This window comes from Sceloporus undulatus, chromosome 2 (assembly GCF_019175285.1).
Source record: "Sceloporus undulatus isolate JIND9_A2432 ecotype Alabama chromosome 2, SceUnd_v1.1, whole genome shotgun sequence".
Taxonomy (NCBI): domain Eukaryota; kingdom Metazoa; phylum Chordata; class Lepidosauria; order Squamata; family Phrynosomatidae; genus Sceloporus; species Sceloporus undulatus.
Genome location: NC_056523.1, coordinates 218,591,903 through 218,611,577, shown reverse-complemented (window position 1 = coordinate 218,611,577; position 19,675 = coordinate 218,591,903). Strand labels below are relative to the sequence as shown.

The following is a 19,675-nucleotide window of genomic DNA, read 5'->3' as shown; positions in this document are numbered from 1 at the left end:
TAGTAATAGCGAGTGCATTTCTATACCCCTTGCCAATGTACTAAGCAGTTTTTAAAGTGTAACCTAATTGCACCCAACAAGCTGGGTAGTCATTTTAGCAATCTACAGAAGAATGCCAGGCTGAATTGATCCAGAGCCCCTGGCTGATACTGAAGTCACAACCTTGTTAAATTCTTTAGTACAGGCATTTAACCACTGTGCCACCTGGACTCCCTAATAAAGCAGTAGTAGTGCTAAAACTACCATCCTACCACATGTTTGGCATGTTACCCCTTTTTAAAAAAACAAGTAATTTGGGGGACATGAGGGAACTAGTGTAGTTTCCTCTCCTTATTGTGGAAACAGATGAAATATTCTGGAGTGTGGATGGTTTGGGTTTCTATATAAGGAAATCTAGCTGGAGATCACACATCTATGCTTCTGAAGAAAAGGGACAAGTGGGAAAGCCTTTCAGTTTAATCAGGCTTTTAATATGTAACTGCAGTGTATTTTATTTAATTTTAATCTTTTGTATGTTTTAAAACAATTTAATATTGTTTTAATTGTGATGATTTTAATAGTTTGATTTTAAATTTGCATTGGTAGATTTTAATTGATTTCCTCCTGTGAGCTACCTGGGGTCCTACTCAGGGAGAAAGGCAGCATATACATAAAATAAATAGTACTAAAAAGTGTAACAATGCATTGTGTTGCAATTTTATTGTCATTCATGAAGACTCACTTTGACATAGAATGTACTATGTGCCTATCCCTGCCTTAGGGATGCAGTAACTGATGTTGTTCTTCCTTTTTTTTTTTTTTTGGGTAGGTTGACTATCACAATCCTAGATATTTTGCAGTGTCCTGAGTTAGATGTAAGTACATATTTGCAATTATTAAGAGTATTTATTGAATAATGAACATGGTGGGCTCGATACTAGTGTGAAGGTGCATAACACAGGAGTCTTATTAAAGCTTCACAAGCCTGGGTTTGGTTCATGATTGTCAGGGTAACCATCTATGAACGACACAGATAGATTTAATGTGCCCAAGTAAGGTGGAAAACTATGGCAGAATTGTCCTGCATGTATGTACAGTTGAGAGAGACCGTCTTGAAAATATTCTTTACTCCAGTATGGAAATGGATTCAACAGTTTTGGGGAGGTAGAAAGACTGAACAAATGTTTCAAGAATCAAGAACTCCAAACTGATCCAGAGTTGCAGCAGTATTGCCAGTCTAGAGGGCTTCAACCATGAAACACAGAGAGAGACACATAATCTGACTCCAAACAGAATGGGATTCTGTTTCACACAAATACAACAATTTGTTTTGGTCACATGTGCAACATCCACAACATGCAGTGTGTGCTCTTGCAAATATGCACACCTACATTCTACCACCTTGGAGCTTTTTCCTCCAGCTCACATTATGCTAAAACAGTGAGTTTAGTGAGTTTGGACTCAACTTGTTGAATGATTAAGGGGCTCAACAGACCGCTCCTTTCCTCACTGGATCGGGGCTTTTGGCAACTACATGCTGCGGTCCTGATCTGGCCTTTCCTCAGCACAAACAATAAGCCACAAAAAGTAGCTCCTTTTTGTACCACGGAAAGGGTGTCCTTGCCATGGTAGTGGCTGTTCTCTGCTTCTTCAGTGCAGCACGAGTAAACGGTGCGCTGAAGACGCGGCATGATGCTACCCTCTAGACTGGCAGCATCATGCCACGTCTTCAGGTGGGCATGGGGGCGGAGTTCCGCCGACCAGCATGCAGTCACCATGCCACCACTCTGCCCCCACGCCAGCTCTTTATGCCAGTCTGTTGAGTCCCTAAGTCAACAAGTTATTTTCCTAATGATTTTACCTGATTTTCTAGATTCCCCAATTTAACACTGAAGTTAAAAATAGGCATTAAGTTTGTTAGAATTTAGAATCATAGAATCATAGAGTTGGAAGAGACCGCAAGGGCCATCCAGTCCAACCCCTTTCTGCCATGCAGGAAATCCAAATCAAAGCATCCCCAACAGGTGGCCATCCAGCCTCTGTTTAAAGACCTCCAAGGAAGGAGACTCCACTACACTCCGAGGAAGGAGTGTGTTCCACTGTCGAGCAGCCCTTACTGTCAGGAAGTTCTTCCTAATGTTGAGGTGGAATCTCTTTTCCTGTAGCTTGCATCCATTGTTCCGGGTCCTGTTCTCTGGAGCAATTTGGTCCTTATAACATTCAGGACAACAGGATGGCCTGCTGCCTTGGGAGAAGAAATATTAGAATTAGAGGAAATACCTCACATTGCTTTGTTGTTAGTAAGACTAACATGAGACGGTGTGATTTCTTTGAGAAGACTGTAGGGACAGAGAGAACTTTCTGGAGCCCAGGTATGATAATGAGTTGTGAAATGGAAGAATAGCTAGGTATTGGAAAGAAGAGAAAAATGAGAGTTATAATGAAATGTAGGGGGTGGGGGATTGGTTGATTAGCAGAAGATCAAGGACTTGTCTATACGAGTGAAAAATGCTCTGAAAAATACCAGCACTCTGAAGCCAGTGCTGGTAGTCCTGATGATGTACAGCTACAGTACTTCCAAGGAGGATCCACGCTGTGAAGTGGAAGGCTTCTAGAACATGGCCATATAGCTTGATCCCCCCCCCCCCCCCCCCCAGCCCCATGTTTTTAGCCCTTAACCTTACTTTGTTCTGAACTAAGCAAAGTTGTGGGAAATCCTGGTATTTTCCAAAAACCCTGGAGAAATCTCAAGTTCTTTTGGTATGTAGACAGCTGGATCAGGTCCGATTCAGCCCAATCCAGTTGTCTACACACCAAGGGACTACCAGCACTGGCTTCAGGGTGAGTATGGCATTTTTTACTGTTGTAGACAAGTTCTTCGTCTTTTGTTAAGCAACCAGTTCCCTTTGCCCATTTTTATTATTGCTCATCTTTCTCTCATTGAGCAATGCAGGGGAAGGGAATGGCTTATTTTCTAAATCGCTACTACCCTGCTTCCTCATGAACAGGAGCTCTGTAGCTTTCTGGTGCAATACCACTTCTGCTGAGGGTAGAAATGACCGCCTGGGTTCCTTGTTGATCACATGTTTGGGCGGCCATCTGTGCCTTCAGCAGAAGAGGTGGCACATCAGACAGACTTTACACAGAGCTCCTGCCTGCAAAGAAGCGGTGGAAGCAGCTCTAAAAACAGTAGATAGGCCAGTGATATATTGGCTTAGCTGACCCATATGCACAACAATGTGTCACCTCACTGAATTTGGCCTGGTGTGTGTGATCACCATTGTGGTTAGTCTAGGGCCAGTCCAAGGCCCTCAAGCAGTCTGGGCCATTTCAGAATGTCAGGCTGTTTTACCCACCTCCTCCCCACTGACCTCTATGAAAGGAAAGCAGTTGATGTCTTTCTGGTAGTTGGGCTGCATTATGATTATGTTCAGTATCTTCTTTTCTTCTTTTGAATATGTTCTGAACTGGCTTCCATTATACATTATGAGATAATATAGAAGTATTAAATAATGTTATTTGGTTGCTTTCAGAAAGGCCTTTTAGATTTTAAGTACTGAAAAGTAGACACCCCCTCCCATGAGCCCATATGAAAGGACATTGGACTCTTTCTGGGAGCAGGGGACACACTCTTTTCAGAAAATTATTACCAGGGAGTCCTGGTGCCACAGTGGTTAAATGCAAGTACTGAAGCCACAAAGTTGTGAGTTCGATAGGTGAGTTCGACCAGGCAGGGCTCCAAGGTTGACTCAGCCTTCCATCCTTTCATAGGTTGGTAAAATGAGTACCCAGCTTGTTGGGGGCAATAGGCTTACACATTGTAAACTGATTAGAGAGTGCTTAGCACTATAAAGTGGTATAAAAATGTACTTGCTATTGCTATTATGGGACTGTTTGATTGTAGATCATTGTACTGTGGGCTCTTGGTATCCACTGAAACCTCCCCATGGATTCCAGAACCCCCCATGGATACCAAAATCTGTAGATATTCAAGTCTCATTAAAGATGATGAATAGTAAAATAGTCTCGCTTATATAAAATGGCAAAATCAAGGACTGTTTTTGGGAATTTGTATATCTTAAAAATATGAGATATGGGCCCACTCTTTCTGAAGCCGAGAGAGTGTGACTTTCCAAAGTGTCTTTCTGTGCGTTTTTTGTCCTTTTAATGCTGCCTTGTTGTGACAATGATGGTGGTGGTGATGATGGTGATATTGATATGAGCCAGCTTCTGAGGCACGGCCAAAGCAAGTTGCTCTGATTTTTACAAACTCATGCGCAGTGAAGAAAAACCAAAATCCCTTGACCAAGTACACACTTCTGAGAAGTATAGTTGGTGCAAGACACGTGAAACCGAGGGCAAACCACTTCTTGTTAAACCAGCTTGACATGTTCAATATGCATAGCCATGTGAACCCATGTTCAGTGTGAAACCCAAAGAGTTTGGTTATGCAGTAAGCCTCTGAAATATGCAAGAGGCCATCTTAAGTAAAGCCATGTTCAATGCCCAAATGTGCTGTTTGGAATGGGGGGAGGGGGAGGTTGGCCAGAAAGGGAAGTACATTTCTGTCATCTGTCTAGGAATAATGCCCAAACGTCCTCTATTTTGATCATGTAAAGGAAAATAAAGTGCTGGAAGATGTAATCATAAGTTTCACGAACATCAGAATGAGAGATACAATCATAGAACAAAATTCTCCAGGGTTTCAAGTAGGGCTCTTTCCTAGTCCCACGTCAAAATAATAAGAATTCAAATAAAGATATTTTTCATGCACAGTGTGTGGTCTATGACAGTTATTGCCTCTCTCAGATGCAGTACAGAATCTTGGTAACTTGGGTCTGTTACTGAAGCTGCTATTGCTATTGCTATTGATAGTTCCAAGTGAAAGATTCTTTTTTTCCCATTTATATTTTAATAAATAATAAATAACATTTTTATTTCTATCCCGCTTTTTGCCAGGCAATCAAAGTGGCATACAACAAGTTAAAATACATCCATATATATATAATGCCCCCCTTAAAACAAGACTAAACAGTATAAGATTAAAAACTACATATTAAAAACCAACTAATCCAAATAAAATCATCATGGGCAGAGTTCACTAGATGGGAAGTCTTATTCGTGGCCGAGTATTTTATTCTGGGAAGGCCTGCCGAAAGAGATCCATCTTAATGGCTTTCTTAAAGCTCTCTAGATTGGTAATTTGCTGCATCTCGTCCGGCAGGCCATTCCATAAGTTGGGAGCGGCTGCAGAAAATGTCCTCTGGGAGGTTGCCGTCAGCCTGGTCTTTAAGGGCTGTAATAAATTCCTCCCTGAGGACCTGAGTGTACGGGGCGGATTATATGGAAGCAGGCAATCCCTTAGATAGGTTGGGCCCAAGCCATGTAGGGCTTTAAAGGTGATAACCAACACCTTGTATTGTGCCCAGAAACTGATAGGCAGCCAGTGGAGTGACTTCAATATTGGTGTTATATGGTCATTCCTTGCTGTTCCTGTGACCAAGCTGGCTGCCATATTCTGTACCAACTGGAGTTTCCGGACTAGGCACAAGGGTAGCCCCATGTAGAGCGCATTGCAAAAATCAAGTCTTGAGGTTACCAGCACACGTACTACAGTTTTGAGGTCACCCTGTTCCAGGAAAGGGCACAGCTGAAGCTGATAACAGGCACTCTTGACCGTCGCATTCACCTGATTCCTCATCTGAAGCGACGGGACAAGAAGCACCCCCAGACTGCGAACACAGTCCTTCGAGGAGAGCATGAGCCCCTCTAGGTTTGGAGGTTACAGCCCAATACCCGGTTTGATTCTACTTTGATTCTTATTTATTACAAATCACAATAATCTCATACTTTCAACATTAAACAACATACAACATAAAACCTACAACATATAACATATAACATTGAACATAAAAACATCTATACATATCACAAATATTACAAATAATATAAACTATTTATCTACACATCAGCATTCATTACTTCCTTATCAAGTGAAAGATTGTAACCAAAAGGCTTGGCTGTGAAAAAACAAACTTGGCTGAACAAAAGAAACCTGGTTGTGAAACTGGTGTAAGGACATAAGTCCACTTACACTTAGCTCCCTGCTTAGGACCCTGCATATCCCCCCTCCTTGTATGTGTGTAGCATTTCTATACACAAGACAATAATGAAGTAGATTCTCATAGTAACACGTGAATCTTGTTATTCCTTTGTCTGAATGTATTTTTACATTCAGGTCATTGCATTCATTTATAGTCTCCCTTTTGCTCTGTTTTTTAGTCATCCTTTAATTCAGAGCTGAGCAACAGGCACAGGTCTAGGGGCCAATTGCTTCCCCTGAAACCTGCCAGGGGTTAAAAGGATTGCAAAAATGCCAAAATAGGAAAAACAGAGGTGGCTGGAAGTTCACAAACTCTTGAAAATTGATTAGTATGTGGATTTCTGACATATTTTGTTGTCAGCAGATCTGTATTCTTTTGGCGGGTAATTATATATACATTATCTCCAATAGCTGCTAGTAAGATTAGGTTTAGGACTTTATAACACGGAGAAAATTGGAAGGTTAATCTGGAGTCATCCAAGGTATTTCATGTAATTTCGCAAGAGAATTTCAAACGATGTCGCCCACAATCAGGACCCAATCAAAACGCAATCATGAGACATACCAGAAATAGCTTAATTTGGAAAACTATTTAATTTATAAATTCTGTGTCACTGTGAATATGCAGTCAATTCGCATTTGCATTAGTATGAAATGCTACTCCAGTTTGGCCATGGGATTCCCCCCCCCCCCATTAGAAACAAACTACAATTCCCATGGATCCTTTGTTGCGATTTTGCTTCTGGTACTCCAAGCCTTCTGTGGTTGTCGAGAGGAAAGCAACTGTTTTAGAAGGAGGGAAAAAAAGAGAGTGAGAGAGGATTTTCTAAATTCAGCATTGAATTGGAGTGGGGGTGGGAAGCCAGGCTTTGAAAAAGTCTCCTTTCTTTAACAGTCTCCCCCCATCAGCAACCCCAGTCCTAAAGAGAAAAGAGGAGAGAAGAAGAGAGGGAGCGAAAGAGGAGAAGGCAAAGAGAGGGCCTGGGGCCAAGCAGAAAAACCCTCCTCCTTCCTTGCCTCCCTTCCTCTCTCCCCCCCCCCCCACTTTAACATGATCTGATCTGTTTCCTACACAAGTGGGTATAAGGGAACATAATAGACAGTGTTCAAGTGTCATTGATAATTCTGCTTTCTTTGTCTAGACAATCAGAGGATATAACAACATAATTCTAATATGGCCTTCCCTGCTATGTTACCTTTTCCTGCTTGGAAGATTTGCATTTATATTTGTGAAAGCAGTGAGAGATCTGCTTGGCCTAGAATCTATAAGGGTGAGTATATTCTGATAATGCACCAGTGATTTCAATCTCTCTCTTTTTAAAATCTGACCCTTGCTGTCTTAATTCTGACTCAGCAACTGAACTGAACCGGACGGTCTTGTAAACTGAAAATGAACAAAGAACTGCTCTGAGAAGCAAGTTCAATTTTTATCAGTTTGATGGTTGCTTATTTGGCCTTTCTGTGTTTAAAGTCAGCCGTTTTAGGTACAAAACTGTAATGTCCCAAATCTGGTATGAAATAATTTGCGGGAAAGAAGACAGTCATTTTCCAAAATCAAATGTCACTGGAGGCACACTATATGGGTCATGGGTGACATTGGGCATGTCATATGCTCTCAGCCTCATGGGAAGACAATGGCAAACTTCTTCTGTACAAATCTTGTCACCCCCCCCCCCCCCATGATAGATTCTCTTTAGGGTTCCCATAAATTAGAAATGACTTGAAGGTACACAACAACAACAACAAATGTAGTACCTTACATTTAGCCCTTTTGAAACTCATTTTATAGTTTTATCCAGCTCTGTAATCTGTTAAGGCCATTTTGAACTCTGAACCTCTCTGGGTCAGTAGCTACTATTACAATTTGGTGCCATCTGCAAATTTGATCAGTGTGCCCTGTGATTCATCATCCAACTAATTTATGAAGGTGTTGAACAACACTGTGGCCAGGCCAGAACTTTGTTCCATTAGTCACCTTTCTCCAGGATGAAGAGGAACAGTTGGTGAGCACTCTTTGTGTTTGGCCAGTCCTTGATTAACAAATCCATCTAATGAAAGCACTGCATAATGTGCATTTTATCAGATGCTCTTTAAGACTTTAATAGATAATTTGTCAAAACCGTTACTTAAATCAAGATATACTATGGCCCATTACAGACGGGCCTGAAAATACGGACTGGGTCCGTATTAGGGTTAGAAAGGGGTGTCACTTTCTGACGCCCCTAACCCTAATACGGACCCAGTCCATACAAAATGGCGGCGGCCGTTTGACACCTCCAAACGAGGCGGCGCAGACGTGATGTCTTTGTGCAGCGCGAGGGTGCCTAGAGCGCCCTTTCTGCGGTGCAAGAAGGAGGTCCAAAATGGAGCTCCTTCTGGAGTTTGCGTCGCTGGGCGCCCAAGTGGCCCCTTTCTCCTCCTCCCTGCCGTCGCAGTCTGTAACCCACCTACGTGTGCATTATCATCCTCATTTACCAAGCTTGTAAAGCTTGTTCACAGACACACAGTGGTCCCCCCACCTTCGCTGGGATTAGGGATGAAGGACCCCCAATGAATGTGGAAAAACTGCAAATTAAAAAAACACTATTCTTTTCACCTGAAAGAACACCTCTCTAGGAATCTTCAGGTTCTCCAGTGCAACTCTGTGGTCAACATCTGTCAGAAGATGAGAACAGAATCATGCTGAAGGACCTACAAATGCCTAGAGAAGTGTTTTCTCTAGGAATTTTTATCTTCTCGAGCACAACTCTATAGTCAACGTCTGGCAGAGTTGTGCTGAGGACCAAGAGATTCCTCGAAAAGACCTATTAATCAAAACCACAAATACTCAAATCCTCAAAAGCTGCAAAAGTATATAAAAGGATAAGATAAATTTGGCAAATCTTACTTTTGAGAAACCCATACTGACTCTTACGAATCACATAATTTCTTTCTGATTGTTTAATGATCTGTTCCAGAATCTTTCCTATTTACTGATGACAAACTAGTCTATAGTTGCTCAGGTCCTTTTTCCCCCTCCAGGCTGCTGGGATCTTCCTTGTTCTCAACAAATACCCAAACATGATTAACAATGCTTCTGAGATTACATCTGTAAATTCCTTTACTACCCTTGGATGCAGTTTAGCCACCCTTGAAGATTGTATTCATTTAGAGTAGCTAGGTATTCTCATATTACCTCTTTGTCTGTTCTGAGCTGAAGTCCTATTACTGAGTCATTTGCTCTGTTTTCCCCAAGCGGAGCTGTTTTTCTTTTGAGAGAAGACTGAGGCAAAGAAAGTGATGAGCAATTCCTCCTTCCCTCTGTTCCTAGTTCTCATTTTAACATCGTCCCCATGCAGCGACCCTACTGTTTCCTTGTTCGTCCTCTTGCGCCAAACATAGCCAAAGCACACACATCTTTTTATTCTTTTTAAAAACATTAGCTTCTCTGACTTTATCCCTACAAGTACTGGCTTTTTGTTTTTATTCCTCTTTGATGGCTTCTCCTATCTTCCATTTCTTTTCCATGCCTCTTTTGAATTTTAGCTGACCTGATGATGTGGGAGTCACTGGCATGCCAATGACATGTGGCTTCCACCCCTTGATGAGCTCATTTTAGATCTGTTTCTTGTGTTCTGTGAAAGTTACCACAGCACACAAGGGAGAGTGTGGCAGTTGTCCCAGGTCATTGGTGGGCCCTGAGAAAAGCACCAGCTGGGAATGTCTACATTTCCCATCAGCTGTGTGGACCAGCAAAGACAGTTCCAGGGTAACCAACCTTTTATGTTTGATTTCATCACATCCGATATGTTGAAGAATGTGTACTAGAAGTAAAGGTTTTAAAAAATAAGTACTGTAATAAATTTTAAAAAATGAGTTTCCTAAATTAGAATGATGAGAATGAGTACCTGCTGAGTTTTGCAACTGTCAAGTGTTATTTCTGGGCTTTGCACATGATCTTTCTCCTCTCTCCACTCTGTACAGGAGGAGATTTCTTTCCTGGAGGATCATCAGGCACAGCATGTCCACCGTCTGTTGAGGAAACCTCCACTACAGTGAGAATCATTCTGTTCTTGAAGCATTTTCCTTTTCAAGCTCAAAAAGAAGCCTTGTAGTAGTTTCATGTCCAGTGTGATAATACTCTCCCAACTGAGCATGCTGCCTTGATAACTGTTGAGAATGGATGGACTTATTCAGAGGAGGTTGGATGAAAGTCTTACTGTCTAGCTGCCAAGGATGGGTCTATGCCACAGGCTTTCAATATTTTATGCAGAGGTTTTGGAAAAGGATGGATATAATAGAGAATACTGGATTTATTGGAAAGCATTTACTTATCAATGAAGAGAGAAGCATACAAAAAGGGTTAGCTCCTTCTTTTGTGGCAAGTGGTTCCCAATTGGTAGATAGCTTCTGCCCATATAGAAGCAGAGGAATCCTCTTAGTCTGAGGACCTGGACTAAGCTTACCTTACTGCAGAACAAACTGAACATTGGGAATCAAAATACAACCATGTGATATCATCCAGAAGAAACCAACTGACTATAGAGCAGAAAGTTTAATTAGATTGAGGGTACTGCCCAAACACAGTGCCCACCTTGCCTCCAGTTCTGCAAAATGGACGAAGCCACAGTTAGGGCTACCTGCTCCACTCCTGGCCAGAAGAGGACTTCATGATAAGTTCAACCTTCTACCCTCAGCCAGCAAGAGAGTGGAGCATGTAAGGAAGAGACGTCCAAGATAGAAGGATCCTGGTGGCTCCAGGGTTGAGTCATATTCATACACAATTTACTGCAGGACTCTGTGCCCAAAGGCAGTCTCTGCTAGTCAAATTGATCTGTTCAATTCTACCTGATGAAGGAGGAAATGTTTGCATAAAGGATTGCCCTATTAAGACCCTATTTTTCTCTCTGTTTCACCCCCCCCCCACACACACACACATACACTCAAAGAACAATTTTTGCCTTGAACAAATTTCTTATAGTTAGCAGGATAGAGCCATCCACTTTTTGGGGTAATGGGGAAGAGCTGTCTAGCTTATTCTTGCTGTGAACATGAAGCAATAGAAGACCTGTTGGTCCCATATGTAAAGATGGTGACAGCAGAGTAAATAAATACAGCAAGGTGAAATAAATGGAGGAAAGCCTAAGGGCTACATATGTTTGTGCTTGGTTGGGGGACCGTGACTTCACCCTGCTTCCTCCCCTTCTGGAAAAGCACAGACTATCAGTTTGGCTCCATCACTGAAAGAAGAAGGATTTAATCTTGTTCTACCCACTCCATCCCCTCTCTACTGGCTGAGAAGGACTCTCACAACAGGAAGGTTCAGTTCACACAGTGAAAAAGACCAGAATGTGAATCTTCCTTTGGGTATTTAAAATTCTGAAGGAGGAAAAGGAAAGAACTAGCATGTAGAGATATTAGAATTGTAAGAAAAGCATTGGATCATTGTTTTTAAAAATGTAATTCTTTCCCCATATATTTTGTCTACTGACAGGCAGACTCAGAAATCCTGGATCCGAAGGAGGCTATATGAATGGGATCCTCACTTTCTGTTCCCAAGCAGAATAATCAGTACTGTTGTGCTAGTTGCCATCTGCCTTTATATGGTAAGGGAACTCCTGTCTTCTCGGAAAAAACAAAACAAAAACAATTGTCTGGTATATCAGTTGCTAGACTGAAGACCATTCTAACCACAGCTTGAATGAAGGCAATCTCTTGTCACTGGAGTCTGATCAGCAGTTTGTCAGGACTTATTTCCAGTGTAGTGGTGGCAGATTAAGCCATGGATGCTTGATTATTGAAGTTAATAAGTGTGTGCCTAGCATAATTTTAATGCTTGATACAGCCCAGGTTTCTCATGGTGGATGTAAAATAAAAATACGGCTACTGTAACTGTTCCTCCTCCACCTTAATCAGTTTATAGATTCTTGCTGTAAACAATTCATTAATACTTTTGTGGTATTAACTGTAGCAATTAAAGACAATGTCAGCTGATAGATAACCTGTGGTACAGCCCCCCCCCCCCACGAGGCTCTCCAAATACTTTGGAATATAATATCCATCTTTCCTGGCTGCTAGCCAAGCTGACTGGAGTTGATGGGACTCTCAAATCAAGGGAGCATCTGGTTGAGGAAGGCTGCAAATATAATCTTTATCTCAGGGACGGGAGCAATGCAACCCTCCCGGTGTTGCTGGATCATGTCTTCCATGATCCCTCCATTTTGGCTCTCCTGGTTAGGCCCACTGTGATTTGCAGTTAGGGAGATTTGGTGGGCTAGTTGATCCACTCCTTCATTAGAGAAGCAGAAGCAGTCTGGATTTAAGTGTGTGTGAGTGTAGGTTGGGGCTTTTTTCTTTCCATATTTACAAATACCTTGCTGTTTTACTGTTAAATTTAGCCTAGTAAATGTAATGCATTTTTAAATAGTATGTTTTTGACTTTCATATATTTAGACTAACCATTGTTGCTTTCTTTTGACCTCCAGTTTATCACATCTGAATTTATTACACTGAACCCAATTTTTGAAGAGATCAATAAGGACTTCACATCCGATGGACTTATTTCTGATGATAAAACACCACCACTCTTGTATTATTTCCAAGAATTTTTAAGCACCTTAGGAGGTAGACTCTGTGTTACAGGTTTATTATGTGTGGTTCTGGGATCTGGCAGAAGCTTTGGTGTAAAAGAATGCTCAGAAATTATTTAGCACTATAATTCTGAGACATAAATGTGATAGTGCTTGCCTGTGGTTGATACACATTTGTTCATCTTCATGCTTCTTTGTTTCCCTTGAGGATCTATCAGACTTAAACCAGAGAAGGAAGAGCTTTTTCTCTTACAGATTTCTTTCTTAGATTCCACCCCCACCCCATTTAAACCCACAGAAAAAGATAAAGCTAAAAAGCAATGATTTCTTGGTCCGAACAGAGTTGTATCCCCTTGGCATGTTGCTTCTCCTTTCTTCAGCCACTCACCTTGATCCACTTCTCCTGAGCCCTAAATGCCTTAAATGAGGCACCTTCCCCACACCGTAAACAACAGTCTTTGCTGTTGCACTGGTATTTTTGGCCACTTCCTGGGATTCTGATTTCCTTTAGCCACATTAAAAAAAAGGGTGGCATTAGATGTGCTTTGAACTGATCACTAAGTTCAACCAAAATAAAAAAAAAATTAGTCTTAACCATGCAGAAAAATAGGTGTCTGCTGAAGACCTGCTCTGATTTTCAGTGGCACAAGCTATAGCCACTGGGAGAGTAAGGGAATTCCATTCCTCTAGCCTTTCTTACCGGAGCTAGTATGGCATAGTGGTTGAGCATTGGACTATGATTCTGGAGACCAGTGTTCAAATCCACATTTGGCCATGGGTAACCTTGGGCAAGTCACATTCTCTCAGCTTCAGGCGAAGGCAACAGCAAACCTCCTTGGAACAACATGGGTTGCTCAAAAACAAGGCATGCAAGACTAATTTGATATTTTTTTGCACATAGAGTCATAGGCTTGATAGATGAAGGGAATGCTGTGGATATAGCGTATCTTGATTTCAGTAAGCTATTTGACTAAGTTCCCCATAATAGTCTTGCAAAGAAGCTAGTAAAATGTGGCCTAGACAGTGCTCTGTTATTTGCAATTGGCTAACTGACCGAACCCAAAGGGTACTCACCAATGGCTTCTCTCCATCCTTGGGAGAGGTGACTAGTGGAGTGCCACAGTGATCTGTACTGGACATTGTGCTATTCAAAATCTTTATCAATGACTTGGATGAAGGAATAGAGAGCATGCTGATTAAAATTACAGATGATACCAAACTGAGGGAGGTTACTAATTTCCCAGAGGACAGGATTAAAATTCAAAATAACTGATTAGAGGGCTGGGCAAAAGCTAACAAGATGCATTTCAACAGAGAGAAATCTAAGGTCCTACACCTAAGCAGAATAAATGAAATGCACAGATACAGGATGGGAGACACCTGGATAGTCAACAGTTCTTGTGAAAGGGATCTAGGAGTCTTAGTAGAGTATAAGATGTACATGAGTCAGCAGTGTGATTCAGCAGCCAAGAAAGCCAACACAATTCTTGGTTTCAGCAATAGGAGTGTAATGTCTAGATCAAGGGAAGTAATAGTGCCAGTGTATTCTGCTTTGATCAGGCATTATCTGGAATATTGTGTCCAGTTCTGGCCACCTCAGTTCAAGAAAGATGTTGACAAGCTGGAACATGTCCAGAGGAGGGCAACCAAAATGGTGAAAGGTCTGAAAGCCATGCCCTATGAGGAGCAACTTAGGGAGTTTGGAATGTTTAGCCTGATGAAAAGACGGTTAAGAGGTGACATGATTGTCATGTTTAAATATTTGAAGGAATGTCATATTAAAGAGGGACAAGGCTTGTTTTCCATGACTCCAGAGACTAGGTCATGGAGGGAGCTTTGGACTCAAACTACAGGACAAGAGATTCCACCTAAATCTCAGAGGTCCAGCTAAATCCAGAGTTAGCCAGGATTTTGGGAAGGGGGGATCCAGACTAAATGCCACTGTTTTGTCCCAAGAGCAATACTATGGACTTTGTGTGTAGTAAGGCCACTGGCTCTTGGGAACACAGCCAGAACAAAAGACTTGTCCACAAATTTCTTAAGTTTCCAAAAGCTTTACTGGTTATAAACACAAAAAACACGAAACTGATCTCCTTTTTCTCAATAGTCCTTCCTAAGTGGACCCTTGCCTTACATGGGAAATTCGTTAGCAGAATTAACGGAAGGAGGGGCGGACCCCATGGACCCCCCCCCCCCCCGGGCTACGTCACTGCTAAATCTCTTCCTAACAGTAAGAGCTGTTTGACAATGGAACACACTCCCTTGGACGGTGCTGGAGTCTCTTTATTTGGAGGTTTTTAAACAGAGGCTGGATAGCCATCTGTTGGGGGTGCTTTGATTACTGTTCCTGCATGGCAGGGGGTTGGACTGGATGGTCTCTGTGGTCTTTTCCAACTCTATGATTCTATGAAATCTTGCCAAGAAAAACCCATGATAGGTTAGGATCACATAAGTCAGAAACAACTTCAAGGCGCACAAGAACAGCAGCAACAACCACAAAGCCTTTCTTACCAAGTTAAAGGACATTTTTGACCACTGCCTTTCTATGACATATTACTGACACTTTCTGTTTTCCCTGATGATATCACGAAGAAGTGACATTAATAACCCTACCACTTTGACATAGCCAAATCGCATTCTGTGCAACATGTAATGCAGCTTCTTTTAAATCTGCCTTGAATCATAAAGACTGATGACTGAAACCCAGGGGCCCTTTCACGTCAACCAATTATATTGTTGTGTTTTCTTTTAAGCACCATGGGTCTATCCCATGGAATCCTGGGATTTGCAGTTTAGGGTGTGGTACCAGGAATTCTCAGCTAGAGAGCTACTTTGGTGCCTCACCAAACTACAAACCCAAGGAATCCAAAGGACGCAGACATGGCAGTTAAAATGGAATCATAATGAAAGATTCCCTTGCTAATATCTTTATATCTAAATAATTAAATAGAGCAAAGGCTGCATTTTAGGGTAATAATGATTAATATTTACTTCCCATGTGGGTGAATAGTTCCAGAAAATGTTTCTAGAATATATAGAAAATGTCTATGTTTCTAAGTGATTGAGAAATTTCAATATTGTCAGGATAAAGTTGGAGAGCCAGCATGGCATAGTGGTTTAAGTGTTGGAATACGACTCTGGAGACCAGAGTTTGATTCCCCGTTTGGCCATGAAACCCACTGAGTGACGTTGTGCAAGTCACACTGTCTGAGACTCAGCAGAAGGCAATGGCAAACCTATTCTGAACAAATCTTGCCAAGAAAGCCTCGTGATAGGTTTTATTTACAGTTGCCATGAGTTGGAAACTACTTGAAGGCACATGACAACACTAGCAAAGGGTAACTTTTTTGCTGGGGGGGGGGAGGGGCTGGAAGGAAATACCACTGAATAATGATGGGAACTGCTTCCTCCACAGGTGTTTGGAGGGTCAGCCTGTTTCTTTCCAGTTTCACGTGCTTCAGTTACATATTTCACCTCTTAGTCTGCTACAGGTAAGATATCCTCTTGATCACAGGAGCATGGTGTAGAAATGACATTAATTATTGTCCAGTCTTGATTGGGTGGTTGGGAATGCTGCCTCTTCTCCTTGCCACTTCCTGGGCATCCCCACCACTCTTTCAGTTTTAGAGAAAATGTATTAGGCATGATGCTCTTGCTATCAGCTTTGCTAACCATGGCTAATGACAAGTCACAGTTCCCAAACATGGGTAATAGGGAGTTTACTCACTGATTTTTTGATCTAATTATTGCTGGAGGTTTTTCCCCCACTCCATCATTTGAAATAGTACAGTATACATTTTATTACACATTAAAGAACTGTAGTTCTATAGTTTATTCATTAGATGGCAGTTGACTTCTGTTTTGGGGGTTTTCTGTGTTGTTTAAAAATTATAGCTATGCTACTGAAAAGCCTAATTTTCAAAAGTGGTGATTAAAATGGTACCAACTGAAAAATTACACTAAATGTACACTGAACCATGTGAGGCCCACTTGCCTGCTAGATCCATGTCCATAGAAAACACCATACCACTTTTTTAAAGAGGCATAACAGTACTGCTAAGGGTATTTACACCTCTGGCAAATAGTGGACTGTTCCCTGTTCTCAGAAAAGCTGAAGTTTTTCGCCTAGGAGAAGCTGGAAGCAATTCTCTGGAAACTTTGCCAGATTATAAATGGATGCCCTTTGGCATGTGGGTCCTCTTTAAAATGTCACCAAACTTTGGTAATTCCACAAAATGGTGGGAAGCCGCCCAGGAACAAATGTTAGGCCTAGTGCTTACTCAGCTGAACGGTACCTTTTCTGCAACATTGCAATCCAGCACATTTGCTGTATCAGCAATTGAACCGGAGTTTGGAGAAGTTACTACTTTGAACATAACTTCCACAGACTCCCAGCAAACATAGCCACTGGCCATGTTGTCTAGGAGATGCAACTCCCTAAGCAACTTTTCCAAGATCTGGATTATGGTTTACCCTTAGTCTTCAGGTGGAATGGAACCTTTCCACCTTTGCCTACAATTGCCTACCTCCAAAATAGCAGACTATAAGGTGCTATAGTTGCAGTGCAAGTGCAATGAAGGCCTGGAGGGCTTTTCCATGTTGCAGTGTTACATTTTTTTGGCCCGTAAAAGACCTTAAAGTGGTTCTGAGTGGATATTTCCCTTTGTCAGGGCTTAATAATGTTTTAAGGTATTTTATTGTTGATGTTAGCACTCGGGCATCCCTCTTTCTAGTACCTTTCAAGCATACAGGAAATGTGAAAGAGACCATGAAAAGTGTGGCGTCTTTCATGTGTTCCAATGAGCTAATTTTAAAAATGGTCTTTTTATGTTTTCTATCCTAGAAGACAAATAAAGCTGCTCCGTGCAGGGAAGAGGCTTCACTTTCTGTCAATAGATTTTAAGGTGTCGCCTTCTCATAGTGTGGTGAGTTTTTATTTTATGTCCTCAAGAATTTTACCACAACTGATCTTGCATACTTAGAGTTTTGTTTGTGTTGACAGTTAGCTGGCATTTTACTACCACAAAGCCTCCTGATTCAAGGCTGCAGGAGACTTTTCCTGTTAATAAAATCGCACATTGATATAGGTATCTGCAAGAACTATGACAACAAAGTGCAAAAGCATAACATTCCATGAATAGAAAGCATAGAGCTAATTTTACCTCATTATTTTACCTCATAAAATACTAGGAAATTTATCTGGCATTGCCTGGGTTTCTACTGCTGATACAAAATGGACAAACCCCATAATTTTCTTTTGAAACCCCCAGTCATTCCTGAACTTGCACAAAAATGTTTGGGATGTGAACCTAAGGGCCTAAACTCTGGCATTGGGGCAGAGTGGGGGCATGGCGACTGCATGCTGCACACCCCAACTCCACCCCCATGCCATTGTGCTACCGCGTACCCCACCATATGGCAAGAGGCATTATGCCACATCTTTGGCACAGCATTTACACATGCTGCACCAAAGAGATGCTGAAGAGCCATGGCAGTGGCTAGCTTGCCCTTTCCTCAATGGAAAAAGGATCTAAAATCCTAGTTTGGCCTTTGTTTTGATTTCATTAGAAAACACAAGTTCTGTTCAAAGGACTTAAGACATCCTGAATTATTGGTGACTTCTGTCATTAAGCATGCCAATTTGTATAGCATCACAGACAAAATTATAGTATGAGACTTTCCTAAAGCCTTCAGACCTTGTTTCTTAGACGGCCCTGAATCTCACAAAGAACAGGACTAAAGAAGCTCACAGCTCACCTTCCAGCTTGCTTCCCATGCCCCAAAGAATGAACTGATTTGCTGATATATACCTCCACTCACCCAACTCTTCTCCAAAATGTAGCAAAGGTTCCTACTGTCTGTGTCTCTTTCTCACCACTACTAAGAGGAGGAAGTGTCTCTTAGGGGAGTCTTCAGTTGCATCCACTGCAGAAATAATCTGGTTTCACACTGTTTTAGCTTTCTTGTCTCAGTGTTGCAGAAATCTGGGAATTTATGGAGTTGCCATAGATTAACACGGGACGTGAAGGCATACATGTGTGCACGCACATATACACACCTCGTAATTTTGACTAATTCTAGGACAATCTCCTATATATCATCTCTGGCTAAAGTGATCAAGATGATAGTACTGGTGTTATAACTCCAAGCAGATCTGAGTGATACTGGTTATCTGGACTCAGTCTTCCAAGGGAGATATAGACCTTGAATTCACTTTGGTTACTTTGATGGATGACTAGGGATCATATAATGATAGTGTGATCCTTTTAGTTCTGATGGACATCTTGGGAGCTTGAGGCTCACCTAGCTCACCTAGCTAGATTGCACACTGAGTATCTAGTGCTTTAAGAAAAATGTCTGGGGCAAAGAAATGTTCTATGAGGAGGAGTACAGGAACTCTGTTTGCATTTCTCCAAGTTCTGCCTTCCTGCTTAACAAAACATTTCTGTGACCTAATTCTGACATACCAATATGCTTTTGTATTATCATGTTTACCCTTTATATTCCTTATTAATGTGTTTCCTGGTGGCATTTTTGGGACACTTGCATAAAAGAACTGTTCTTTTGTTTATTTGTTCTAACAGGTTTCATTAGGAAAGTTCACTTCTTGGCAAGTTGCGTATATAATATGGGGTATGTGAACATCTATGTTACAGACATGTGGTGTGATTCGTGAATTTGTTTATCATTTTCTCCCCTTTTTTGACAACTTGTGTTTTCTTTGCTAGGATATCTAGTCATGCACTTTGTGCTAATAGTATTCGGTATGGTTATCATGTACATTGCAATTTTGCCAATGAAGGAAGGTCGATGGCACGAACTTCTTGACAAATGGGGAACCGTGATGTAAGTGACAGTAGCTATAATAACCATATTGCTCTCCCTGATCCACATAAAAGGAAAGGAAAGGTCTGGACCAGTTTATCTCTGCTGTTGTCAGCAAGGTAGTCTTGCTAGAGAGTAATTGATACACATGAAAGGAAAGGAAAGGTCTGGACCAGTTTATCTCTGCTGTTGTCAGCAA

The 19,675-nt window shown here is 41.6% G+C and overlaps 1 protein-coding gene across 3 annotated transcripts in view; it reads left to right on the top strand.

Moving 5' to 3' along the window:
• The window catches only part of LOC121922580 (stimulated by retinoic acid gene 6 protein-like), a 53,825-nt gene that overhangs the window by 28,490 nt on the left and 5,660 nt on the right, over nucleotides 1-19,675 (top strand). For all 3 annotated transcript variants that reach the window (XM_042452190.1, XM_042452189.1, XM_042452191.1), the window contains exons 6-14: nucleotides 809-854; nucleotides 7,225-7,353; nucleotides 10,046-10,116; nucleotides 11,556-11,667; nucleotides 12,547-12,685; nucleotides 16,067-16,142; nucleotides 17,495-17,576; nucleotides 19,236-19,284; nucleotides 19,380-19,497. In XM_042452190.1, the coding sequence (XP_042308124.1) occupies nucleotides 809-854; nucleotides 7,225-7,353; nucleotides 10,046-10,116; nucleotides 11,556-11,667; nucleotides 12,547-12,685; nucleotides 16,067-16,142; nucleotides 17,495-17,576; nucleotides 19,236-19,284; nucleotides 19,380-19,497 (822 nt within the window). The remainder of the gene's footprint in view (nucleotides 1-808; nucleotides 855-7,224; nucleotides 7,354-10,045; nucleotides 10,117-11,555; nucleotides 11,668-12,546; nucleotides 12,686-16,066; nucleotides 16,143-17,494; nucleotides 17,577-19,235; nucleotides 19,285-19,379; nucleotides 19,498-19,675) is intronic.